The sequence below is a fragment of the Folsomia candida genome, unplaced genomic scaffold (genome assembly GCF_002217175.1).
Source record: "Folsomia candida strain VU population unplaced genomic scaffold, ASM221717v1 Fcan01_Sc040, whole genome shotgun sequence".
NCBI lineage: Eukaryota > Metazoa > Arthropoda > Collembola > Entomobryomorpha > Isotomidae > Folsomia > Folsomia candida.
In genome coordinates, this window is record NW_019091232.1 from 600,162 (window position 1) to 627,540 (window position 27,379).

At 40.4% G+C, this 27,379-nt stretch overlaps 4 protein-coding genes across 4 annotated transcripts; 3 read left to right on the plus strand and 1 right to left on the minus strand.

Annotated features, from left to right (window-relative positions):
* The first annotated feature begins 57 nt into the window (after positions 1 to 57).
* Positions 58 to 1,893, plus strand: LOC110861357. The gene is made up of 4 exons (XM_022110466.2): positions 58 to 540; positions 619 to 712; positions 778 to 1,010; positions 1,654 to 1,893. The coding sequence occupies exons 1-4, from the start codon at positions 482 to 484 to the stop codon at positions 1,826 to 1,828; spliced, it is 561 nt and encodes a 186-aa protein (XP_021966158.1). The 5' UTR covers positions 58 to 481; the 3' UTR covers positions 1,829 to 1,893.
* Positions 1,894 to 10,391: 8,498 nt separating this feature from the next.
* LOC118433076 lies at positions 10,392 to 11,260 on the minus strand. Its single transcript, XM_035844654.1, has 2 exons — positions 10,910 to 11,260; positions 10,392 to 10,529 (listed from the first exon to the last, which is right to left on the minus strand). The coding sequence occupies exons 1-2, from the start codon at positions 11,210 to 11,212 to the stop codon at positions 10,431 to 10,433; spliced, it is 402 nt and encodes a 133-aa protein (XP_035700547.1). The 5' UTR covers positions 11,213 to 11,260; the 3' UTR covers positions 10,392 to 10,430.
* A 6,966-nt stretch (positions 11,261 to 18,226) lies between these two features.
* On the plus strand, positions 18,227 to 19,165 carry LOC118433073. Its single transcript, XM_035844652.1, has 3 exons — positions 18,227 to 18,455; positions 18,531 to 18,661; positions 18,741 to 19,165. Exons 1-3 carry the CDS (start codon positions 18,341 to 18,343, stop codon positions 19,065 to 19,067), a joined length of 573 nt encoding a protein of 190 aa, XP_035700545.1. The 5' UTR covers positions 18,227 to 18,340; the 3' UTR covers positions 19,068 to 19,165.
* A 1,542-nt stretch (positions 19,166 to 20,707) lies between these two features.
* Positions 20,708 to 25,894, plus strand: LOC118433058. The gene is made up of 5 exons (XM_035844616.1): positions 20,708 to 20,715; positions 20,982 to 21,376; positions 21,466 to 21,972; positions 22,613 to 23,110; positions 23,229 to 25,894. The coding sequence occupies exons 1-5, from the start codon at positions 20,708 to 20,710 to the stop codon at positions 25,892 to 25,894; spliced, it is 4,074 nt and encodes a 1,357-aa protein (XP_035700509.1).
* Positions 25,895 to 27,379: the final 1,485 nt, after the last annotated feature.

A 27,379-nucleotide genomic window follows, 5' to 3' on the forward strand; every position in this document is an offset into this window, starting at 1 on the left:
ATGCAGACGGAAAAATGGATCGATAACCACCACCACCACGACTTATCTTTACCGTAAGAAAATGCCAACCAAAAATGGATCGATGATAACCACCACCACTCGATAACCACCACCACGACTCATCTTTCCCGTAAGAAAATGCCAACCAAAAATGAATTTGATGATAACCACAAAACCACCACCACCACTTATCTTCATCGTGAGAAAATGCCAACCAAAAATGGATCGATGATAACCACCACCACCACCACTTATCTTTCCCCTGAGAAATATGAAAATGTGAAAGGTTGTCGTTTCCCTGGCGCCTAAAAGTTTGCTATCATAATTTTTGCTTTCAAGTCAAAATTTGAGAGAGAAAACAAAATTGCATAAAATTCTAAAAAATCTGGACCCGACCCGACCCGACACACTTTTCACGCACAATTTTAAATTTTCTGTATAAAAAGTAACTTTAATTAGTCCAAATTAATCAAAATTTAAAATGTATTGCTGTCCCTGCCCTGAACCTGGTTATATCGCGCAGCCACACCACATTCCTGGGTAAGAGAAGGATAAGCATACATATTTCGATAAGCTAAGCTGGATAACCTAATTAAATTATGCAAATCTTAATTTAAGATACGCCGGACATATGCCAACTCTTCGACAACGGAATGGGAAATCTTTTGGCAACGCGTCCCGTGAGATTATTGAGGACCCCTGCGTTTCTCAGGTTTGATTATCTATCTCCTCTTTAATCTTGATAAGATAAGGTGTTATCATCGTTATTATCCTCAGGCCCCCATCCCCATCTTGGCCCCACCGATGGTAAAATGTCCCCCGAAAAATGACTGTTGGCGAAATCCCGTCGGTTGTGAAGATATTGGATGCTGCGACCCCGCATTTTGTCCCCAACCGCCGCCCCGTGACCGGAAGAAGGCCTGCCAACCGGATAACGTTCCACAATGTCTGCAGCAATGCGGTGATCCAAGAGCGCATCATCTCAACAGAGGCCCCTACGCGTGCCCTTGGTAAATATCTACTAATTTACTAATAACAATGGAGGTCTCGCAGCGTATGCGATACGATTTTGAGCAAATTAGTGTCAATCAATGACAGATTTAGGTAGGACGAAATTTGCGAAAGACAAAATCTCCCAATGGGCACGTTTGGCAGAGATATTTGCATCCCAAGAGGAGAAAATGCGCAGTTAATTTGCAAGGTGTACAATTTGTCGACTTTAAGACTCGTTTTCTCCTCTTCGGATGCAAATATCTCTCCCAAACTAACGTATGCTACCCGATTTTGGTTAAAATAGTGTCAATCTACCACAAATTTATGCAATATTAAGTTTGCAAAGGATCTGATCTTTCAATGGGCACGCTTGGCTGAGATATTTGCATCCGAAGAGGAGAAAACAGGCCCCAAAGACTACATATTTAACCCTTTTCCAAATTTACCGCGCCTTTTCTCCTCTTCGGATGCAAACATCTCTGCCCAACATTCCCATTGGGAGATCGCGTCTTTCGCAAATTTCATCCTCCTTAAATTTGCGAGCGATTGACCCTAATTTTCCTCAAAATCGGACACAATACGCTGCGAGACCTCCATTTTCAGTGTGCCCAACAACTTATAAAACTTAACTAATTAATTCTTCTCCCTTGTCCTTAACAGCCGACCAGAACCGGATTCGAATATTTATCGCTGCTGTGAACCCATGTCGGCGACCTATGCGGGATACGTTCCCGGCTTCACGTTCCACAGTACCGGGCGGACCAACGAGGTCGCCACTTTCGGGACGAAGCAGTACATGAACAATTGCTTTTACATGAACACTTTTATCCGATAAGATAAGAAGATAAGCAAATCAGTGTGAATCAAAATTACCCCTGTGAAACTAAAATTTTAGGAAAATTCGTCCAAAAATAAACTAAATTATTGTGAATTTTATGTGCAATTCTGACGAAAGAGGTTGATTTTTCAATGAAAATTTAATTCAAATTTTATGTGCAATTCTGACGAAAGAGGTTGATTTTTCAATGAAAATTTAATTCAAAAATTATCCATTTATAGAAGTCATAATATTGCGAACTTATCAAGCATCTTTTGATAAGATACTACTCGTTGATAACATATTTCATTAATAATTTCTCATCGCATCAGGTACGAATTAATTGCTTTTTACATTACAATTTGATAAGTATTTCCTCAAAAACTGGAGCGATTTAATTTAATGGAGGCAGCAATCCATGAAACGTTTGTTGATCGATCGAAATCTTAATTGAATAGACCATCCCCTTTTCGTAATGAAGCTTCTCCTTGAAAATCGCCTAAAAAAATTATACATAAATTGGTCAAATCGGGAAATTTATCTTCGTCCCATCCGTATTTCGGGTGAAAGTATGTACTATCATACCTGTTCAAAAAAACTTTTTTAATTCAACGTTCAGTCATCTCTATTTCTGACTGAAGATTTTCATTCACAAGCAGTCATTTGATTTCAAACTCATTTGATTTCACTTCATCTGACTTCATTTCTTACTTCGCCCATGTATTAAGCATAGGGTGAAAAATGAAATGAGTGAGAAGTCCTTCATTCACAGTCATTCATCTTAAATGACGGAATCCTTCACTTATTTTCATTTAAATCACAGGAAATTCATTTTAATTCACTATCATTCTCTATCATAATCAGTCACATGAATGAAAGTGAACAGGTGACAGGTATGCATACTATCCTCGTATTTAGGCGTGTCACCCTATTTGCATAAATCTCACTATCCATGTTCGGCGATACGGGTTTTTCATGTTCAATATACTTTGTCTTTCGAGAATGCGTCAAAATATTCAAATGAGGTGACCGGCTATAAGAATTCGACAGTACGCGACCACTTGCAAGAAATAACTGCAAGAAATTGAAGCTATTTTGACCTGAAAGAAATGCGAAACTACGCCATAAATAATTCATCCCGCACGTGGCGCATATTTCTTACGCTTTCTCCCACTTTCTTGCACCTCGCATTTCTTGCAGCTCGCATTTCTTGCATTTATTCCTTTGCAGTCCAACAAACATACCTGTTCACTTTTATTCGTTTTACTGATTATAATTTCGAATGGTAGTGAGTGAAAATGAATTTCCTGCCATTTGAATGAAAATGACTGAAGGATTCCGTCATTTCAGATGAATGACTGTGAATCAAAAAATTTTCACAATATGGGCGAAGTAAGAAATGAAGTGAAATGAAATATGACTGAAAATCTTCCGTCATGAATCGGGATGACTGACTTTTGAATGAAAAACATTTTTTTGAACAGGTATGCCAACAAATGTTCCACAAGAAAGGAAACTTTGCTCTACATTTAAAATTATATAATAATTTCATATACCTTTTCAAATTCCTGGCGAGTTATCGCAAACCTCTTTTAAAAATTGGAAGCGATCCGTCAGTCGGTCGATTTGCATGGCAAGGAGTTGAGCACTCGTTACCAGATCATCGCCATGATCAGGAAGGATCAAATCAAACAAAAGGTCCTCCACGTGGGGCAGGCAAATGAAGCGTGCGATCAACGGTGGCATCAAAATGGGCGCGTTGTTATCCGCCTGACCCGCGCGCCCGACGAGCTGGTAGGCGTTCCATGGCCGCCCAATCTGCGCCATGTGGAGGAGCAAAGCCTCATCGACGACTGTTTCATGGAGATGAACTTGGAAACTCTGGATTCAGAAATTGTAAAAATTATTTAAAAGTTAATTCGTCAAAATCGTGTTAAAGATCAACACGTTTTTAATCATTTTTCGGCGTTGGGAATTTATTTTAAAATTCTCGACGCCTAATTTGCCGTCAGTGAGTTGATTGATGGAATGGCGTTGAGTTTTTTGAACCAGTTTCGACGAGTACAAATTTTTCTGAAGGTTTCTTAAACGCGAGATCTTCTCCGTCAAAAAGTGTCAAAAGCTGGGGTGGATATTTTTAAAAAATTGAGAACGACTGCAGCTCTACAAATTTGTCGTTCAGAATTTTAAAATAAATTCCCAGAGGCGAGAAATGATTAAAAATGTGATGATTCTTATCATTTTGGTGATGAATGAAGTTAAAATCGGTACATTTAGAAATATGTAAATATTTCTCTTTGAAATCAACACATTTTTAAGCATTTCTTAGCTCGAGGAATTTATTTTAAAATTCCGAACGACAAATTTGTACAGCAAGTCGTTCCCAATTTTTTAAAAATATACACTCCAGATTTTGACCCTTTTTGAAGGATGAGACCTCAAGGTTAAGAAGCCTTCAGAAACATTGGAACTCGTCGAAACTGGCTCAAAAAACTCAACGCCATTCCATCAATCGACTCACTGACGACAAATTAATCGTTCAGAATTTTAATATAAATTCCCAGAGCGAAAAATGATTAAAAATGTGCTGATTTTGACAATTAGTCATATTTAATTAGTTAAAGAAAACTCACCCTTAGTTCTCGCAGGTTCACCGACATCCAAACCAAGCTCTCCAAAGAGATTGGACTCTCTAACGTGACACGAGTCAAACTGGGGGGAAGTTTGGCAGGATTTCTTGTTCCATAATTCATAATGGTCAAATCTTGCAGGGTGTCACAACCTGTAACAAAGCGTTTCCAGTTGGTGACAATGTTCTTCAATAAATATATTTAGGACTCGACTCCGGAACTACGTCGAGACGTTTTTTATAACCGAACTTGTGTACGATTTTAAATTCCTGGTCAATCTTACCCGAAAACTTGAGTCCAACCGTGAGAATTTTGTTGTGATTGATAACTTCAACAGAGGCAAAAACCTGGCATGGGGCGAAGTCCTTCGAAACCAAGCGGGACGAGAGGAGGTCAGCACGTGGCAAATGTTTCAAGATTTTGATAACCAACTGAAATGAAAGAATGCGTTAGTTTTTGCGAGTTTGGTACATTTTTTGCACAAGAAACGGGAGAAATGCGAGGTGCAAGAAATTGGGAGAAAGTGCAAGAAATCAGCGCCACATAGACACGCGCCGTATGAAGTATTTACAGCGGCGGGGCGCAGTTTCTTGCGCCGTGCATTTCTTTACATGTCAAAATATTCATTGTTACCTTTCTTGCACTGCAAAACAAGCAACGCACGAAATGCGAGGTGCACAAAACTGGGAGAAAGTGCACAAAATAAGCGTCATGTAATCATTCGCCGCATGAAATATGCGCGGCGAGGCGTCATTTCTTGCACCTTGTACTTGTATTTCTTGCAGGTCAAAATATTTCCCTGCAAGAAACCACTTTCTCCCCCTTATTTCGTGCAAGTAAGTGGTTTCTTGTATTGGAAAGTTTTTTTTCTGGGGCAATTTTCCTCCCCCGCCTCAACTTTTTCACCTCGGAGGGAATATTCTTCCATGGCTTTTCTCCTTCTGATCCAGAACCGTCATCCCCCCCCACCGTTCGACATTGTCGCGAAAAAAGTTGTATTAAATTTCGTCGAAAAGAAGAAAGGACGAGTCGAAATTTTTTTGTGTAAATTTTTTTCTCAGAAATTTTGAACACTCTCGAGTCGTCGTAATTTATTTCGCCTTCATTTATTATTCAGTTTCTATATGTACTATACGAACGAGACGATATTATTCACGAGGTTATCAAAATACGAAACATTCTTTGACAATAATAAATGATCCTCGATACTGGCTGGGTGGATGTCGCTTCATGTTCATTCTGAAATTAAGACACGTCGACAACACCATGAAATTTCATGCAAATCCAGCAGCCGCGGAAGCTGTGGGGACATGTGGGGACATTGCCATTGTTGCATGGGGGAAGGAGGGGTTTATATAAGATGGGGAGATGATGCGGACATCGAACAACCGTGGGGGGGGTGGGGACATTGTCCCTCTGTCGCCACCCTTCCGCGGCCACTGTGCAAATTGTATAAGAAATTACGAAATTATGACATTCATTTATTCCTAAAAAATCTCATTGCACAGAGTTTCGTATGTATTTATTGCGAGGTTTCAACTTATCAAGAATTTTTAGATAAGATATTTTACTCGTAGATAATACATTTTATTAATTTCTCCTCAAATCTGGTACGAATTGATTGATTGTTACATCACATATCTTCACATCACATACATTACAATTTTTGATAAGCATTTACTCAAAACCAGGAGCGATTTCATTGCACTAATCCACTAAAAGTTTGTCGATCGATCGAAATGGTGATAGAATAGCTGAACAATCCTTCCTCGGGGTTAATTATGTCGGCAAATCGGGCCTAAAAAATATATACATACATTAATCAAATCGCCAAATTTATCAGTATTTCGAATGCAAGTAACCAATTGCAAGAAATAACGGGGAGAAAGTGGTTTCTAGCAGGTGAATATTTTGACCTGGGAGAAATGCAAGGCGCGAGAAACGACGCCCCGTCGCTGTAAATAATTCATACTGCGCGTGGCCGGATGGCGCATATTTCTTGCACTTTCTCCCAGTTTCTTGCACCTCACATTTCTTGCAGTTTCTTGCACCCCGTATTTCTTGCGGTTCTCGCTTTCTAGTGCAAGAAATGTAGCCAAGAAACACTGCCCCATTTTAAATTCCTTATTTCTTACCTCCATAATTCCGGGCGTCTTGTTGCAAACCGTGTTCAAGTGATGGAACCGGTCTTTCAATCGGTGTATCTGCTCGGTCAGGAATTCCTCATTCTTTTCTTGGTCGTCGGGATGGTCAGGGCTCAAAATGAGGACGAAATCGAACAAAAGGTTCTCCACGTGCGGAAGGTGGATGAAGCGACGGACCAATTCTGGCGTCAAAATGGCGTCCTTGCTCGTGGAAGGGTCGCCTTCAGCATTCGGGGGATCGTTCAGCCCGACGAGCTCGTACGCATTCCTCGGCTTCCCAATTTGCGACATTTGGAGAAGCAGACTCTCATCGGCGACTTCTTCATGGACAGCAATTCCAAAATTCTGGAGGAAATTGATAATTCAGAATTTTTAAAATTTCAAAATTAACGTGAGACTCTTCATCTCCTTAGTGGACATTTTGTTACAATCTAAATGAAAAATATTAAAGTAGGATCATCGCCAAAATCGTGAAAATCAGCGCATTTTTTAATCATTTCTCCGCTCTGGGAACTTATTTTAAAATTATGGACCCCAAATTTACAGTCAGTGAGTTGATTAATAGAATGGCGTTGAGTTTTTTGCGCCAGTTTCGACGAGTTCAAATTTTTCTGAAGGTTTCTTAATCTTGAGATCTCCTCCGCCAAAAAGGGTCAAAATCTGGAGTGTATATTTTCTATAAAAAAATGGGGAACGACCTGCTCTACAAATTTATCGTTCAGAATTTTAAAATAAATTCCCAGAGGCGAGAAATGATTAAAAATGTGCAGATTTTGACGATGAGTTATATAGAGTCCTAAGTTAATTAATTAATTTAGAAAGACTGACGCGAAGTTCTTGCTCGTTCTCCGACATCCAAACGACGTTTTCCAACGAGACTAGACTCAGGAGGACCAGATGGTTCAAATTGAGGGGAAGTTTGGCTAGGTTTTCGATCCCGTAATTCATAATGGTTAGGTCTCTGAGGTTTTGAAAATCTATAAAAAAAATCGTTACCAAGTTCGTGACAATTTTCTTTAACAAATACTTAAAATGTGGATGCAAACCATGTTCAACCCAGAATATTTTTTGGCTATGTTAGTTTGAAAGAGCAACTCTTTAGAAACAACTTTTAGCGAGGAATTTGCACAGATTCGAAAAATTCAGGAAGTTTTGGGCGCCACAAGTTCGCAGAAATGCTGCAAATTCTCCAGCAAACCCAGATTCCTCTGGAAAGCATAACGTCTTCGCGAACTTGTGGCGTCCAAATTTTAGAAACAATATTTAGTGCGCGACATTTGCGCAGATTCTAATAATTTAGCAAGTTTAGCTGGCGAAAATGCTTGATTTTCAAGCAGAATCTGGGTTTTGCAACAGCATTTGCGAGTTTCCGCGAACTTACGGCGCCCAAAACTTGCTAAATATTTAGCATTTTAGCAATTGCCGTATAAATGTGAGTTGCTTTTTTAGACTAACATGGTCAAAAATAATCTGGCTTGAACATGGTTTGCGTCCCCATTCCCATTTATTACCCGTAATCCAGTTGCAATCTACCGAGTCCATTTTGCCCTTAGTGTCGTCACCCTCGTCGGTCACATTCTTCACGAGACAAATCCTATTGAGCCCAGGATTCCTCCAAATGATCAAATCCATCCAGTAAAACTCGTCAAAGTCGGCATTGAGTCCACAAAATGAGATCAAATTGCCCGAGTTGCCTTGAAAATGGTCGAGGTCTCCCAAAGTCTCGCCCGCGACGTGGTTTGGGTCAGTAATGGCTGTAAAATTGGCAAGATGGCGCTTATTTTTTTGCGCTTTATTGCAATTTCTTGCACCTCGCATTCCTAGCGTTTCGCGCTTTCCAGTGCAAGAAATGTACAAACAAAGTGGTTTCTTGCAGCCATTTTGACCTGCAAGAAAAGCACGCCGGAAGAAAAACTTCCCGCCGATATAAATACTACGAGTCGCTAGATGGCGCATATTTCTCCCAGTTTCTTGCACCTCGCATTCCTTGCATTTCTTACTTAACACTGCAAGAAATGTGGCAAACCCGCAAGAAACGAAGCACTGATTTTTTAATGATAATTTACGAAAAAAATCAATTTTTTTAATTCCCACTAACCGATACTCAAAAACCGCACTTTCTCCAGCAGGCATTCCGGAACTGTGTCAAACTCCAGACCCGTGTCAAAACCGAATTTGTGACTTTGAACAAATCCGGGCACAATTTTCTTGTCCAATTCACTGCCCTGAATTTTCCCAGCGGCAAACTCGCCCCCGTTTTCGTAGTCGGTCCGTTTTGTTTGCAGGTTTAGTCCGACCATGAGATACTTCGAGTGGTCGAAAATCCAGAGAGCGGCACGAATCTGGCGTGGGACAAAGTTCTTGGAAACCAAGCGGGACAAGAGGAGGTCGGCACGTGACAAGTATTGCATGATTTTTAAGACCACCTGAAAAAATCAAAAAATGAGTAGATTTCTTGCGGGTTTGTTACATTTCTTGCACTAGAAAACAAGCAACGCAAGAAATCCGAGGTGCAAGAAATAGCAAGAAAGTGCAAGGTGCAAGAAATTAGGTGCAAAAAACTGGGAGAAAGTGCAAGAAATAAACGCCATCTAGACACGCGCGGTATGAAGTATTTATAGCGGCGCGATGGAGTTTTATCACGCTTTGAATTTCATGCAGGTCAAAATAAGTAGCTACAAGAAACAACTTTCTTGTGACTATTTCTTGCACTGCATTGCAAGAAATGCGAGGTGCAAAAAACTGGGAGGAAGTGCTAGAAATGTGCGCCATCTAGCCACGTGTCGTATAAAGTTTAGCCATTTCTTGCACCGTGCATTTCTTCCAGGTCGAAATACACACCTGCAAAAAACCACTTTCTCCCCCTTATTTCTTGCAACTCGTTTCTTCCACCTCGAATTTTTTTCTGGGTCAATTTTTATCGCCCGAGTCAACTAACTCACCTCTGTGGGAAAATTCTTCCAGGGTTCATCCCCTCCACCGCTCGACATTTTCGTCGCGCAAAAATTTGTCGAATATTTTGTCAAAAACAGAAGGTTCAAGATTTTTGTGTAATTTTTTTTCAGAAATTTAAAATACTCTCGCCATCGTCATCATTCATTATTCAGTTTCTATACATACGAACAGTGGCCGCTGAATTGTGGGTATGGGGACAGAGGGGCAATGTCCCCACAATGTTTGATTTCCGCATCATCTGGTCATGTTATAAAAAACCCCATCTCCCCTATCCTACAATGCTAATGTCCCCAGGTGTCCCCACGGCTTCCGCGGCCACTGCGCGAGGTCTGGAAGTTGGTGGGGATGCTATTTATCGTAAATAAATTTATATCCGGGTCTAATCCCAACACAGATTCGGCTACAATTACTACCCGGGTATAATTGGAGACCCGGATAAATTTTTCTCGGTTATGCATGCCTTGAAGTATGTAAGAATTAATCGCATGACATACATAATTAGAGAGAAGCTTATTAAATTTTGAAAACTTGAGGGCAAGACCCGGCTATAAATAGAGTACTTACGGTACCAAGATTTTCATGCATTTTTCCGCAATCGTGTATAGCACTCCATAAAACGAATGCAAATACAAGATCAAAATAGTCTGCAAATTAGTAAGGATTTGAAAGTTTACGAAAGTTGTAGTCTGGAAAAAATTATGATTTCTCAAATTACATTATGAACGAAGTATTTATAAAGTGCATGATTTTTGAAAATTAGTTTACAAAATTGTACACAAAATCTTCAATCTTCGCCGTATTTTATTAATTTGTCATCAAATCTGTTACCAATTGTCTAATTTGCTGTTATTTATATTTATATTATATTGCAATCTGACTTTTAGAGCGATTTCATGGTGGTAATCCCTTAAAGGTTGATCGATCGATTGAGATGATGATCCTGTAGCTGAAGAATCCCGCATCGGATAAAATGTGGTAAGAAAATCGGGCCTAAAAAATATGTACATAAATTAATCAGATTTAACTCAGTGTTTCAAGTGTAAGAAAGTGACCACGTGCAAGAAATAACGAGGGGAAAGTGGTGTTTTGCAGGTAAATATTTGCTTTTTAGTGCAAGAAATGTGACAAAATCGTAAGAAATGAAACACTGAATGCAAGAAATGCAAGAAAATGGTTTCTTGCATCTGCATATTTTAACCGGCAAGAAATAATGCACGGCGCAAGACACTACACTTAGCCGCTAAACTTACGGCGCGTGGCTCGGTGGCGCATTTTTCTCGCACTTTCTCCCAGTTTCTTGCATTGCAGTGCAAGAAATTTAGCCACGAAACACTGTCCTCCCCCCTCTTCTGAATTACTAAATAATTTACCTGCTTAAATCCCGGCGTTTTGTTGCAAACCGCAGCCAACTCTTTGAACCGGTTCCTCAGTTCGATGACCTGATCGGCCATGTGATCCTTGTCTTTTGGAAGACCATATGAATTTTCAGGATTCAAAGAGAGGACGAAAAGGAACATGAAGTTCTCCACGTGCGGAAGGTGAATGAAGCGTCGGAGCAACGCTGGCGTCAAAATGGGCTTCTTCGTATTGGTCGCGGGAGGGTCGCCTTGCGCGTTGGGGTCGTTCAGTCCAAGCAGTTCGTATGCATTGCACGGCTTCGCACTTCGCGCCATGTCGCGGAGCAAACTTTCCTCGCCGACTTTTTCTTGCACGGAAATCACAAAATTCTGGAGGAAATATAGAGATTAAAAAATTTGTTAATTTCGAAATTATGGTACGACTCTGCATCTTGAGAGTGGAAATTTATAGGGAATTATCTGTATCGCCAAAATCAGCATATTTTTAATCATTTCTCGCCTCTGGGAACTTATTTTAAAATTCTGGACGACAGATTTGTAGTCAGTGAGTTGATTAATGGAATGGCGTTGAGTTTTTTGAGCCAGTTTCGACGAGTTCCAATTTTTCTGAAGGTTTCTTAACCTTGAGATCTCCTTCAACAAAAAGTGTCAAAATCTGGAGTGTACATTTCTTTAAAAAATTGGGAACGACTACTTGCTTTACAAATTTGAAGTCCTGAATATTAAAATAAGTTTCCAGAGGGGAGAAATGATTAAAAATGTGCAGATTTTGATGGTTAGTTATCGGAGTCATTCCTAAATTATTATTATTTTTTACTGACGCGAAGTTCCTGTTGATTCTCCGAGATCCAAACCATATTCTCCAAAGTGACTGGATTCAGAACCGTGAGTTCGGTCAAAGTCGGGGGCAGCTTGGCTATGTTTTTGTAGTGGTAATCAAGAATCGCCAGGTCTTTCAGGTTCTAACAATCTGTAACAAATCGTTAAGAAGATTTTATGTTGATCAGTGTTTCGTCTCTTATGGGGTTTGCTACATTCATTTCTTGCACTGTAAAGAAAGCTACGCAAAAAATGCGAGGTGCAAGAAACTGGGAGAAAGTGCGGAAAATCTGTGCCATCGAGCCACGCGTCGTATGAAGTATTTATAGCGGCAAGAAGTGGTTTCTTGCGCCTTGTATTTCTTGCAGGTCAACATATTTAGCTGCAAGAAACCACTTTGTGCAGTTATTTCTGGTAAGCAGTGTCTCCTTTCTTGTGGATTCTCTACATTTCTTGCACCCCAAAGAAAGGAGTGCAAGGTGCAAGAAACTGCAAGAAATTGCAAGAAATGCACGTCATCTAGCCACGCGAAGTATAACGGCGGGACGTAGTTTCTTGCAGCTTGGATTTCTTGTTGGTCAAAATATTTAAGTGCTAGAAACCATTTTTTTGCACGTGGTTCCTAATCACGTGCGTATTTTATTTTATTTTTTTATGTATACCCTTCATCCAGGAGCAGTCGACGTAGCGCAGGTTTTTGTGCGTTCTTCTGGCCTCCTCGTCCTCGTCGGTGAGATCAACCACGTCCAGACAAATGGTATTTAACCCTTTATTCTTTGAAATGATGTCAGACAGCCAGGCAAAGTTGTCAAATTCCGCGTTCAGAGTGTCCAGTGCGAGCAAATTGCGGGACTTGGCTTGCAGCGTGGCGAGGTCTTTGAGCGTGTCGCCCATGACGAAGTCGGGGTCAGCGAAGTCTGCAAAATATAATTTAAACAAATTAAATCAGTGTTTCGAGGACTTGCAAAAAAATGGCGACAAGAAAATGGGTTTTTTTTGCAGGTATTTTGGCCTGCAAGAAATGCAAGACGCAAGAAACGGCGCCCCCGTCGCTAGAAAGCGCTTGGCAAGGTCGCGCTTATTTCTTGCACCCACACCAGTTCAAAAACTTAGTATTCATTCAAAAGTCAGTCTTCCCGATTTCTGACTGAAGATTTTCGTTCACATTCGGTCATTTTCGTTGAAATTCGTTTCAGTTCATTTTACTTCATCCGAATTCATTTCTTACTTTCCCCATGTATTAAGCATAGGGTGAAAAATGAAATGAGTGAAAAATCCTTTCATTCATAGTTATTCATATCAAATGACGGAATCCTTCAATCATTTTCATTCGAATGACAGTAGTTTCAATTTCATTCACTATCATAATCTCATAAATGAATGAAAGTGAACAGGTATATATAAAAATTTTGCCACACCCACCGACACCTAGCCATCCAATATTCTCCAAAATCGAGTCCGGAACTACGTCAAGACGTCTATGATAAGGGAGTTCGTGGTCTTTCGCAAATTCGGGGAGGGCCTTGTTCGGAAAGAATACTCCGACCGAGAGATTCTTCAAGTGCTCGAGGATCCAGAGAGAAGCCCGAATTCGGAGTGGGACAAAGTCCTTCGAAACCAAGCGGGTCGACAGTAAGTCGGCACATCGTAAATATTCCAGGATTTTGACCACTATCTGAAAAATAAAAATGAATACAGTGATTAGTTTCTTGCGTGTTTGTTAAATACCTATTTTGCACTGCAAAGTAAGAAATGCAAGAAATTGTGAGAAAGTGCAAGAAATTAGCGCCATCTAGCCACGCATATTTTCTTGCATTTCTCCCAGGTCAAAATATTTCCCTGCAAGAAACCACTTTCTCCCAGTTATTTCTTGCATGTCGTTACGTTACATTACTTGCACCGGAAACATTGAATGCAGGCTAATTATTATTTTTTTCTGGGCCAGTTTTTAGCCCCAATCAACTCGCTCGCCCACCCACCTCTGTCGGAAGCTTCTTCCAGGGCGGGCAGCCTCCAGATCCACCACCACCTCCAGAAGGTTTGCCACCTCGTTTCGGCATTTTTTTCAAAAATTTGTAAAAAGTTTCGACACAATTTTTTTGGATGTGTATTTTTTTCAGCAAGTTACGATATGCTCTCATCATCAGAATTTATTCCGTCTTCATTTATTATTCAGTTTCTATACACTCTCGAAAAAATTGTGCACAACCAGTTGAGCAAAAAAAGTTGATAAGATTTTGCCCAATCTTGCACAAATTTTTTACTTCTATGGCGTAAAATTTACTCAATGGCGTTGTATAAATCCAGTTTCACGCAAGCTTGAACAAAGTTTCGTTTTTTGTTTACTAAATCTCAATATCACCAATGTTAGGCAATAAATGCCAAAAAGTTGATTAATTTTTACCCAAGACTTGTACAAATTTTACCTTTTTATATGCTGTGTAAAATTTATCCAACCCTAGGTTTGCTATTTACACAACAGTTGTGTAAAATTTACTCTCCCAAGTTGGCGTCTCATCACCACCGTGTGTGCCGCCACACTTGATTATTTCAGGTTGGAAAAGGATTATCAGAAAATCCACTCTTTTCTTTGAAATTTTCCAACAAAATGACTGAAAATTTAGAAAAAGCTCTACAAATTACCGGTCTACTTCAGTATAAGGATAAGTTCCGAGGTAAGTATTGTGTTCATCTTTATTAGCTTAATTAATTTAAATAACAATAGGTGAAGGAAATTTTAATTTATAATTATTTTTTTTATAGAAAACGATGTCGACGACCCAATTTTCTTGAAATTGCTGGATAGTGCTGCTGGTTCAGTGGAAGACCGTTTGCTGGCAGAAATAGTTCCGTCTGTTGGTCACAGATATAAATTAATAGAGGCTGGTCGAGAGGTAAGTAGGTCAAGATTAGAGTTAGACCAGGCCACCAAGATAAATTTCAACTGTAGTATTTGTGGAAATAATTTTCATTCTTTTAAAGTGTATTGGACACACATTAGAGAGTATCACGAAATTACAAAAGGCAAAGTTAGATTAAATTGTCCCTTATGTAAAATGATTTTCACTGACTCTGAAAATCTTCAAAAGCATGTCCAAAGAGAAGTGTGCCCAGTTATTCAAAAAGTTTCAAGTCGATTTCCATTAACCTCACATAATGATAGACATATGAAGGAGGAAAATGTTTACCAGGAATTATTTCCCCCTGAGGTCATTCATGAAATTAACCTAGACTATAAATTATCTTTTATAAAATCATTACAAATGTCGGGTGGAATTTCCTTGTCAAAATCTAGTGAAATTTTATCTGCTGCCAATACGTTAGTCAATAGTGTTATTGAAATGGCGAAAACAATTTCGACAACTTACACAAATCCAGATGAACTTTTAGCACATTTTAATACTTTAAGGGACCCCTTTCCAGAAAATTCTTCTTCCCAATATAAATTGGAAAAACTTTTAAAAGAAAAATCTTTCTTAATAGAAGCGAGCGAGATAAAATTAGGGTCTCACTTTAAATTTAACAAAAATAAAGGTATGATGCAAGAAAAAATTGACAACCTTTACCATTTTCAATTGTCTAAAACTCTGCCTATAATTCTTGCGAAATATTATTCAGTGGCAGATAGTAAACACAGAAATTCAGAATCAGATTTCTTTGAGAATTTCAAGTCAGGTTCACTTTTTAAGAGTTTCGCAAATAACCCTCTCTGTTTGCAGATTTACTACGATGATGTTGAAATTTGTAACCCTATAGGAACAAAGGCTAAGATTCACAAACTTGCAATGTTTTATTTTGTTATTGCCAATTTTCCTGCACATTTAAATTGCCGACTAGAAAATATTTATCCACTTATAGTTGTTAAATCCAAGTTTGTAAAAGAATACGGAATGAATTTAATTTTATACCCATTGGTTTGTGAATTAAATTCATTACTTGTAAATTCGCAGAAATCAAGCTTTCTGGAAAACAGTCCATTTAGTCATGTTCAAGTTCTTCAGTTCTGTGGCGACAATCTGGGAATGCACACTCTTTTCGGCTTCACTGAGAGTTTTAATGCAAATTTTAGATGTCGATTTTGTAAACTCGAAAAAGAACAAACTTTCTCAGCCATAGAGGAGTCGGTTAACAAAAGGAGACTTTTAGCAGATTATGAGAGGGACTTAGAAGTGGCGAATGTCAGTTTGACTGGAATCAGAGAAAGATCAATTTTGAATGATATTAAAGGATTTCATGTGACACATAACTATGCACCCGATATTATGCATGATATTTTAGAAGGGATTTGTGTTATTGAACTAAAATTGTTTCTTAAGCATGTTTTACAAAATCGCATTTTATCACTTGGCGAAATTAATCACAGACTTTCGTCTTCTTTCAAAAAGAATAGTCATAAAGTATCAAAGTTGCCAGAAATAGATAACTCTTTTGTTGATGGCGACAAAAAATCCTGCTTTTCTGCATCTGAGATGAGCCATTTTTTTCTTATTTTTCCCGCAATCTTTGGTGATAAGTTTAACATGCATGATAAGCACTGGGACCTTATTTTAAAACTGCGTAGAATATTACGTATTCTAATGGCGCCTCAAATAAGCAGGTCAGGTGTTCATATGTTGTCGTATTTAATATCCGAGCATCACCAGGCATTCATCAATTTGACAAAAAATAATTTAACGCCAAAGTTTCACCATTTATTACATTATGCTCACGCAATAGAGCAGCTAGGGCCACTCAAGCCATATTGGTGTATGCGGTTTGAGGGCAAACATCGCCTAGCAAAAACAATTGGAAAGAATTGTTACAATTTTTGCAATATTGCAAAAACAGTTTCAAAAAGAATGGCGCTTAATTTGGCATTTTCGATTGGTTGCGAAATACAAGGGGATGTAACTTATAAATCTGGGCCTAGAATTGCATTCAAAGATATGAAGTTGTCCTTTGATTTTTCCAAACTTTCTAAAAATGAGTTGGATGAAGTACTTTGTCTCGACTCAGTAATCGCTAATGGCACCAAAGTCAAACCCAGCAATTATTTTATCTTGAAACAGCCCTCACTGAGTTCACAATTTTGTGAAATTAGCATGTGTCTAGTTCATAATTGCAAAGTTTATTTAGTTGTCAGGCCGGTAAAATGTGAGGAGTATTTTAGTTTTTCACACGTATTCAAAATAATAGATTTTGAAAATCCATTACTAGTTGACCTCGACGCCATAGATTTGGAGTATCCATTGGTGATTTTAATTACTATAGAAGATCCTCAGGGTCACGGTCTGATTTGCTGTCCCATTGAGTTAATTTGAACTGAGCTAGGAGATACGCTAGTTTTTGTTATTATTCAACTAATTTCTAGATTTTTATACGAATATATATAGTTAAGTAAACAGATTTCTGAAACTGACCAGCAAGCGCTTGGACAAATGCTGAACATTGTTCTGGTAATAGTCTAGCATTTTGACATAGATTTATACAATTTAATTAATCAAATTGCTCAATTAAAAATGTTTTCTTTCAGCTCGAAAATAATTCCAGCAATATTTGTTCTGACAATCGAGACAGTCATCCAGACGATGGTGGGTCGGGTGTTGAAATTTCGTTTGTACCTTTCGATCCATTATTTGTAAGTACATAATTAAAGTATAATTTTTTTAAGGTATACAATTAATTTGTATTTTTTAACAGGATATTAAACAAATTATCCTGAATTCTGATCGCGAAAAAAGAACAAAAAAAGGAGAGACAATACTAAACGAATGTTTGGAATCAAATGCCATCACCTTTGAAGTAAAAAGTCTAATTAAGCGCCGAATTGTTAACTATCTAGTGAAGCAATACACCTATTTGTAAGTAAATTTAGTAGAATAATTACCGTATTAATAATTTGTAAATACTCGCATAAGTGTTTCAATATTTTAATATTTTCAACAGTCCACCCAAAACTGTAAAACAAAACTTGGCAGAGTGTGTAGCAGCTCAACTATTTCAATATCTACGAACTGACCAACAGAGGGACATTGTGGTATTATTAATTAATTAATTAAATAATATCTTAATTATTGATTTAAAAATTAATGAATTCTCTAACTGTAAATAACTATTTTGTTTCTTGTAGAATCTATTTTATCGCGAGTCAAGAGTCATCACTGACAAATCTAATCTGCACAGACGTACTCCTGCGTCCGGCCTAATTGAAGATCGATTAAAATATTTAAGAAGAAAGAACATGTGTGGGAGGAGAAGTAACTCCAAGGTTGTGGACAACACCATGCCGGAAAGTATGAAGTTTTAGAAATTATTCTTTAGTACAAAATCAAAATGCTTATTTAATTCTAATATAATTTTAGGTCCGTCTGCGGATGAAGAGGAAAAAAAGTCCTGGCTTTCTTACTCATCGAGTCCCTATGATCAAGTTGCAGATTATATGGCGCAAACTTTTCGATTGAGGTCAGACGAGTTAATGAAAACAGACGATTTGTCAGCAACACTAAGCCAGTGGCCTCGGTTGATTGATACTCCGGGGATGGTAATATTTATAATTTACAATATCTTTTACTTGAGTAAAAAAAAGTTGTTGTCCAACAGATTAATCAAGATTTTGCTGTACGACATCCTGGCGCAGGTGAAATTATGCTTCACATGTGGGACTCAATTTCGCAGCAAATTTGGAAGTTTGCAAAAAATGCAAAAACAGACGCTTGTAGGGAAATTGGAATTATCTACAATATTAATGATTGGTCTGCAGGTAAATAGTGATTATATACTTGCATTATATAAAATATTTTGATTGTGTTAATTCCACCTACTATTTTATTCACAGAGCAAATAAATGTTGGGTCCCTAATTCTTCTTCCGTATTTATTGTCAAAATCTGCGTACTCTAAAGTTAACAAGAAACGGCGAAAAATTACAGGCGGGCAATCTTCAGAATTTTTCATTAAATTTGTGAAGGTGATTTCACCTCATTTTACTATTAGTTTTATTTGAAATTCGTTTATTCTAATTAATTTATTATTATTTTAATCTGCAGTCAAATGACGATTTGGAAGAATTTAGATTGTCAGAATCGGTGAGAAAGCAGCCGTTTGTTTTATGTGTTGGAAACTTGAAGAATCTGGAAATTCAACAAGCTTACGTCATGGTCGAAAGGCACCTAATTTTTGCAGAATCCCTCGTGAAAGCAGTGGACATTTGTTTCAAAATATTCCACGTTCTGCAGCTACAATTTCCAGAGGAATGCTCTAGTGTATGGTGCTTTTTTGACCATACAGTCTTTCGAATCAAGGAAATTAAGTCGCCATCATCGTCAGTTTTGTTTCTTGGATCCCAAATTAATTTGGAAAATGGAGAAAAATAAAATATACTGGTTTAGGATTAATTAATTTAACATATTTATGTGTGTTTACGAAACTTAATTTTACAGTACTTACGCGAAATAAGCAATATTCATTTTCAGTATTTATAAAAGGTTTTATATATTTATAGTTATTCTAAATAAGTAATTATTAGTAAGTTGTAAGTATTAAATGTGTAAATTTTAACGACGGATAAATATTAATGAATAAAAGTGCGTTTTAGTGATTTCAAGAGTATATTTTAATCAACATTAAATGCAAACTTTGATAAACAATAGCATAAAGTTAAATACACGCAAGAGTAAATTTTAATCATTCAAGTTCTCATTTTTTAGTGTTGTGTTGTGGAATTGTTGGTTTTGGGTTGACTAAAATTTGCACAACTTGTTGAGTTTTTTTTACCCAATTGTTGTGTAAAACTTTTGATCAACAAAGTTGAGTAAAATTTAAGCAAGGGTTGTGTCATCCTCTTTTTTGATTAAAGTTGGACAAAATTTTATACAACCTTGTATAAATTTTGTACCTTTTTTTTGAGAGTGTACGTACACCGTACGAGAAGATATTCATGAGCACGATTGCTTGACTTTAAGTATCTAGGTAACGTTAGTCTCCCTTAAGGGTAACTAGGCACTAAAAGTCAAGCAATCGTGATTCATGAGGTTATCAAAATGCGAAATATTCTAGAGTACATAGTCAGGAACACTCAAGTGTCAACAGCTGATTGCTAAAAAACTACGCTGCAAAATTAAAATCTGATAAGTGCATTAGATTCGCCATGCGATTTACATTATGATTCACTATAGACTTTGTAATTTTTGAACATCTGGATCGATATATAGGAAATTGAAGAGAAGCGGGCGGCGATAGTTTTTCACAAAAAAAAAATCGAAGAAAAACAGTGGATTTGACATGTGCTGAAAAAGTCAAAGGTGTACTTTAATTTAGCCCAATGGACTATAAAAACGTTCATGAGGACCAGACTGATTAAGAACAGTCGAAGAAGAATTTTTTGAAAGCCTCCAAGGACCACACCCATCGTTTAGCCTCTCAAGCCTGGAATCCAAAGAAATTCACGAAATTCCAACGGAAACCGGGCTCACTGCTGACAGTGTCGATACAAATTATCCAATGAGTACTCAAATTGAAGCTTAGGCTTAAGGCTTTGAAATGTGGTACTTGCCACATCCTGATCGTACCCCAAAGGAAAACCAGATTAAATGAATGCAAGAGTCACCTCAAGTGGTACGCTCCAAAAACGTGAGCAGGATTCTTTTTACAAATGAGGAGATTTTCACATTGGAAAAATCTTTTAACAAGCGAGTTGTCCTAATCTACGCAAAATCGGTCAGAGACATCCCCCAATATAGACAAAAGGTCAGAAAGTCACATTGTCCAGGTTTTTTGATGATTTTGGCAGGTGGGAGCTAATTGGGCCAATTTCTCTACATTTTGCTGAAAATTGGGGGGAGGTGGGGGAATCAAATTTCTTAAAATATGTTTTTGAGTCCGTGGTACATCCCCTAAGTGAGGTCCAATTCATACACGCGGGGATACACCGCGAAGCTCAAAGGAGCAGCATCTGGAAATTCTGCCCAGTTTTTTGTTATTTTACAAAAAATAAAATTCACCAATTTTGGACACCATGTCAAGGTGAGTGAAGTGTGCTACACCCACCCTGACATGGGAGGAAGTGCCTGCTCCCAGGAAAGTATTGGGTTGTGGGGGAGGGAGAGTGGGAGCGAGAGAGAACTTTCTCCACACGAAATGTGTGGAGAAAGTCCTCACCTCCGACCTCCTCCCTTTTGCAACCCATATATTTATATTAATTATATAATTTTAATTATATGGACAGCCATAAGCCCAAATTTTGTGGGCTTATGGCTGTTCTACATTATTTTACTCACCTCTCTCTCCAGGAAATCAGCAGGAGAGAAGGAGATGGAGGAGGAGATCCTCAAACCTGAGGGCGAAGAGGGAGATGTACTTCTCCGCTCCGAGGTTGAGGAGTCACTCCTCTCTGATGAGGCGCATCTCCCCTCTGGGGATGCAGTGAGTGGAGGCCAGGGGGAGGCGATGGAGATGGGGGGCGATGGAGAAGGACCATTGCCACCACCCCAAATCGCCACCAGTGCCAACAACCGTACGGTGAAGAGGAGGGCGAGGAGGCGGCGCGCGAAGGAGCTGCGGGCTGGGGGTGTGCCTTCTGCCCCCAAATCCAACGATGACGTCACTGCCACCGCCACAACCACCACCAACATCACGGCTCCAACCACTACTACAACAACTGCCACCAGCGCCGCTGCGACTGGAAGCAGGGTTTTCCCCTTTACCCCACTCGGAGGGGGGGGGACAGAGTGAAGAGGGTCAATCTTCACGACATTGACCCCACACTCAAAAAAGACGCTGGGTCTTCTTCCTCCACTACCACCAACAAGAGAGGCAGGGAGACCCCAACCTCCAACAATCCGAGGGAGAAGAAGAGGCCCTCTACCTTCCGGGAGGTCGTGATTGAGGGTAGTGAAGTGGTCATCACTTATAAAGATGACCCTCACCGCCCTCTTTCTAAAAAAGACCAAGAGGCCATCCAGGTAGGACTTCGCTCTGCCATCGATGCGGCAGCAGCGACAACCCTGCTCAAGTTTGGTGGACTTGTGATCCGGGGTGGGGGCATGGTTCTCACATGCCGTGACCCCACCACCAAACTTTGGGCTGAAGCGGAGGTGGACAAGCTTGAAGGGGGGAAATTCGCCACCAGTGACCCCAAACCACCGGAAGCGGAAGCAAAAGTGAGTTTTTGGGTCAGGGAGGCGACACCACCTTTGGCCAAGGTACTCTTCCGCACCATCTCTCGACTCAACCAGGGCATGGACACGACCACATGGAGGATGACCCATTCTATAAGGTCAGGTAAAGGTTTTGTCTGTTTTTGTCGTATTCCTAAATCTGGCGTGGCGGCCTTAAAACCGCCCGCCGAATTTAATTATTATTTTGATGAGTTGGTGTTTCGGGTAACTGAAACACCCCCTCAAAATTAACTTCGCGTCATAACCCTCACTCACAATGACTAACACTAACATCACTAATATTACACCATCACACTCATCTACATCTCTTCGAACCGGGTTGTCATCTTTTAATATGACAACCAAAAGTGTGAACTTGGTGCAAATTAACTTGCAACACTCAAAAAAGGGTACGACTTCTCTATGTCGTACCCTAGCAGAGTTGCAGACATACATATGCCTAATACAAGAACCGTACTGGTATAAAGGCAAAATACGAGGTCTGGGGGGTTGTGGCAACCTACATTATTTTTGTCGGGATGCCCACTCCAGCAGATCATGTATTATTACAAGTAGGGACATCAAAGTGTGGCCCTTGCTTGACTTATGCTGTAGAGATGTCACAGCCATCCGTACCCAGTGGGGGGGTATTGGAGAGGTAGTGATATCCTCAGCATACATGGATAGAAACTATGCATGCCCCCCAGAGGAGATGCGTCAGTTGGTCTCATACTGTGAAACCAACGGTCTACCTCTGGTGATAGGGAGTGATACCAACGCACACCACACCATGTGGGGTAGCACCAATATCAACAGCAGAGGTGCACAACTATTGGATTACATTGCACAGGTGGATCTGCACCCCATTAATAGGGGACACAGAGCCACCTTTGTTGTATCGAATAAGAAAGAAGTGTTAGATGTTACATTTGTATCCTCCCATTTGCTGGACCGGATAAAGGCCTGGTGGGTCGACGACAACGAAAGTTGCTCTGACCACAGGTATATTCGGACCAGCCTAAGCCTTGGTCCACCTGACCCTATCATCTATAGGGACAGGAAGAGAACAAGGTGGGACCTATACAAATCAGTATTAAAAGGACTAACGGAACTTGACCCTGCTAGGGCATGCCCAATGTCATCTACGGAGGAGATTGAGGCAAGCGCTAGTAGGGTCAGTAACTTTATCCATAAATCATACGATGTGGCCTGCCCTGAAAAAGTACTCAAATCCAGGAGGAAGAGGGTACCTTGGTGGAGCCGTGAGCTGACTTCTCTTCGGAAGGAGGCTCGCAGGCTTTATCGGGTTGCCCGCTTCGGAGGAGAGGAGGCATGGGCGGAATACAAAGCTGCTCGTAACTACTACTCCTACGAAATGAGGAGGAGGAAAACTGCCTCGTGGAGAAGGTTTTGTGAGTGTCGAGGAGGCACCTGTTGCTGCCCGACTCTCGCGCATCCTTCGCAACGATGGCACAATCAAACTGGGATCACTGGACAAGGGTGATGGTGCTTACACCAGGACCCTTTCTGAGACCTATGAATTATTACTGGACCAGTCGTTCCCGAGGGACCCTCAACGGGTTCCATGGGAACCTGATCATAGTAAAGTAGATGATGAATCTATAAATCTGATGATTACATCTTCAAAAATCAGTAACATAATTAACTCGTTTGGCCCACTAAAAGCGGCTGGAAAGGATGGTATCTTTCCAGCCCTTTTACAGCATGGGTTAGCCGAGTTAATTCCGTATTTGGTTCCTCTCATGAGGGGGTGCCTGACCTTTGGTTATACACCTCTGAAGTGGAGAGAGTCCAGAGTGGTATTCTTACCAAAGCCAGGAAAGGAGAGTTACGAACGGGCGTCCGCTTGGAGGCCCATCTGCTTAACATCCTTCCTGCTCAAAACACTTGAGAAACTGGTAGATGGCTGGGTCCGCACGCCTGATCTTGTTGATAGGCTGCAGAGACACGGTCAGTATGCCTATATGAAGGGCGTCTCCACGGAGGCTGCCCTTCATCAGATCGTTAGCCTTGTTGAGGGGGCCCTTGACTCTGGCGAGTACTGTATTGCAGTGATGTTGGATGTTAAGGGCGCTTTTAATGAGGTTAGATCTGGTACCATTATCCATAGCCTTAGGAGGTTTGGCGTCAACGAAGTATGTGTTCGATATATTGAGCATATGCTTCGGACACGAACCACTTGGGTAACTGATTCTACTTACGAGATTGGGAGGGTGGTGGAGAGAGGGTGCCCTCAAGGGGGTGTCCTCTCACCGCTTCTCTGGGATCTGGTCGTAAGTGAAATTCTGGAAAAACTGCATCATCGGTTCCCTCAACTGTACTCACAGGGCTTTGCCGACGATCTCACAACAGTGGGACGGGGCATTGACCTGGGTACAGTGGGGAGTCATGTGCAGAGAGCAGTAAATCTTGTTAGTGATTGGTGCAAAGAGGTGAGCTTGTCAGTCAATGATAAGCTTGCCCTGGTACTATTCACTAAGAAATACAAATTCATTGCTCCTGTGATCAAGTTGGATGGTATTCCCATCCCTTATCAAAAACAGGTAAGATATCTTGGGGTCTTATTGGATCACAAGTTGAACTGGGGCCCACTGTGCAGGGCTAGGGCACTAAAAGGTATGCGTGCCCTGGCCCAGTGCAGGAGGGCCATTGGTAAAACTTGGGGTCTTTCCCCCAAAATTACAAATTGGATCTACAAATCCATAATTCGCCCGGACATGGAATATGGGTCACTCTTGTGGGCTCCGGCCACAAAGGTGAAGTCCCACATGGCCCAGTTGCAAAGAGTACAGAGGTGTGCCATGCTTGGTACAACCGGTGTAATGTCTAGCACTCCTACTGCTACCCTGGAGTGTCTACTGGGACTTGTCCCAGTGGACATCCGGGTTCAGCAAGTTGCACTACGAACGTACCATCGCCTCGCTCACCACGGCCAATGGAAAAAATGGGCCGGGGGTGATCGTACGAGCGCGTTAAAGCATAACAAGTTTGTCGAAATCATGGCGTCTGGTATTGATGAATTCCAGATGCCGTGTGAGAAACTTGTTAATCCGCCAGCAGAGAGGAACTTCGAAACCTCTATCTGCTCGGTGAAAGATTGGGAGGACGGTAGCGTGCCCATGAATGCCTCCGACGTGAACTGTTTTACTGACGGTTCACGGATGGGTGAGTGTTCGGGTGCGGCTTACTACTTCACATACAACAATCTTGCTCAGGAAGCTGTGAGGTGCTCAATTCCTCTGGGATGGGCACCCACAGTTTTCCAAGCAGAAATTATGGGTATTATCAGGGCTTCTGAAACGTTGACCGACGATACTCATAACTATAGCACCGTTGACTTCTTCATTGACAGTCAGGGTGCCATCAAAGCGCTCACTAGCCCATGGCCAGTTTCATCACTGACTGCTGAGGCTATTGAGATGCTTAATCATATTGGGGAGACTAAGAAGGTAACACTTCATTGGATCCCTTCTCACCATGGATTTGAAGGAAATGAAGTGGCTGACCTGTTGGCCAAGGAAGGTACTCTTACTGGGTACCTTGGCCCGCAGCCCTCTATTCCTCTATCCAGAAGCACTGTAATCTCCAGCATTGTAAACTGGGCAAGATTGCAGCATACCAAATCTTGGGAAAGCAGCAAGGGTTGTTTAACTTCTAAAGCTTTTCTCTCTGCCCCTTCATCGGGGCTTAGCAGTAAGCTTTTAACCCTAAATCGGAAGAATCTCCGATCAGTAACACAAACCTTAACCGGGCACTGTACTTTAAACGGGCACCTCAGAACAATGGGATTAGTTGATGAGGCCATGTGCCTATGTGGCCGTGGCCCTGAGACTGTATTTCATTTTCTTGGGTCCTGCGACAAGTATTGTGCCCTAAGGTCAGAACTCTTTGGGAGGCATGAGTTGCCACCAGAGCAAATAGTGACTATGTCTATGCCCGATCTAATTCAATTCATAATCAGATCAGGGCGGTTTGTAGGTCAAGTTAGATCTGTAAATCGTGAGAGTCATGACTTAGCACAGTAAAGCGGTGTATACGGGGAGACTGCAATAAGCCTTTAGTGCTTGCGCAGCTGACGGTCCTGTCCAACAATGGCAGGATCGTCACCCCACCAATACATACATACGAGGTCCAATTCAATGGAATCGATGGGACCTCTCAGCAGGACTCAGCACGAATTTATAGTGCAAAAAATGACCCAAGCGTAGCTAAAAAAACAAATTCCTGTCATTATCTCCAATCAGAATTGGTCATCATCCTTGATGGATTTGAGCCACCGGAATATGAAAAATGGTCAAAGTTAGGGGCAAAGGTGTGTTCTAAACCCCGTAGAAGTGCGGAGGCTTGGAAAAAATTTCTGACCCCAGAATGCAACTAAATGTCCCTGGAATCGGTGCGTAATTCCATCGAGGAGTGGTCGTCTCGTCTTCAGCGTGGCATTGACGCAGGAGGAGGAAATTTTTTAGACTAAAAATTGTCTTTGAATTGAAATTTATCTGGCTTTTCGGTAAAATAAATCACAAATTGCTAGGTTGAGATTTACAAAAGTAATAAAGCTATATGTCATTGACACTTGAGTGTTTCCGACTATGTATGTAAAATGATCCTCAATCGGTCAGATGATTCGACACTTCGACAGGTGTCATTCATACAACAATCTGCTTTCTCTGAAATTATTTATTCATATGATCTTCATTTTCCCCTTTGAGACAGTGGCGGCGGAAGCGTGAAAACAGAGAGAGGGACAATGTCCCCACGGTTGTTCGATGTCCCCATCATCTGCCCTTCTATATTTTAAGCTGGAAATGTTTGTCTGCAACGGAAGTGAAAGTAATTTTCCGAAACAGTGAAAGTGGAGAAAGTTAAGTTTCGAATGGCTCGAAACAGACATTTCCAGCTAATTACATATGTAAATACCATAAAAAATTACTTATGTGGAATTATGAAGAATCCCACTCAAATTCCATGATAATCAAATAAACTTTCGCCCGGCGGGAGACGGGCTTAAACGCTAGTCTAAACTTAAACGCTAGTCATATAAACCCCTGCCTCCCTCCCCTATCCTACAATGTTAATTTCCCCTGATGTCCCCACACAGCTTCGAGACCCACGTGTTCATTCTGACAACCGGCTAAATTAAGACATACATATCGACACCACAAAGGATGAATATGTATCGAAATTTCCTGAAAATTGGATGAGAAATGAGGAAATTATGATATGGCCAATAATCTCAATTTCAAAATGAGGTCATTCCGAGCCAAGGTCAAGACATGTGCAAATTTTGTTGATTTCTTTTATTCGGCGACCAAAGTGTGGATTTTCGTGCACTTTTCCGCAATCGTATCACTCCATAATGTAAATATGTATGCAAGTATATAATGAAAATAGGTCCTCTCAAAGCTCTAAAAAAGATCAGATTTTTCTGCTCATCGCTCATTCTGATCTTTTCTGCTCGGCTGTGCGCATGCGATTTCGCTCAAAATCAGATTTTCTTGCTCAAGAAAAAA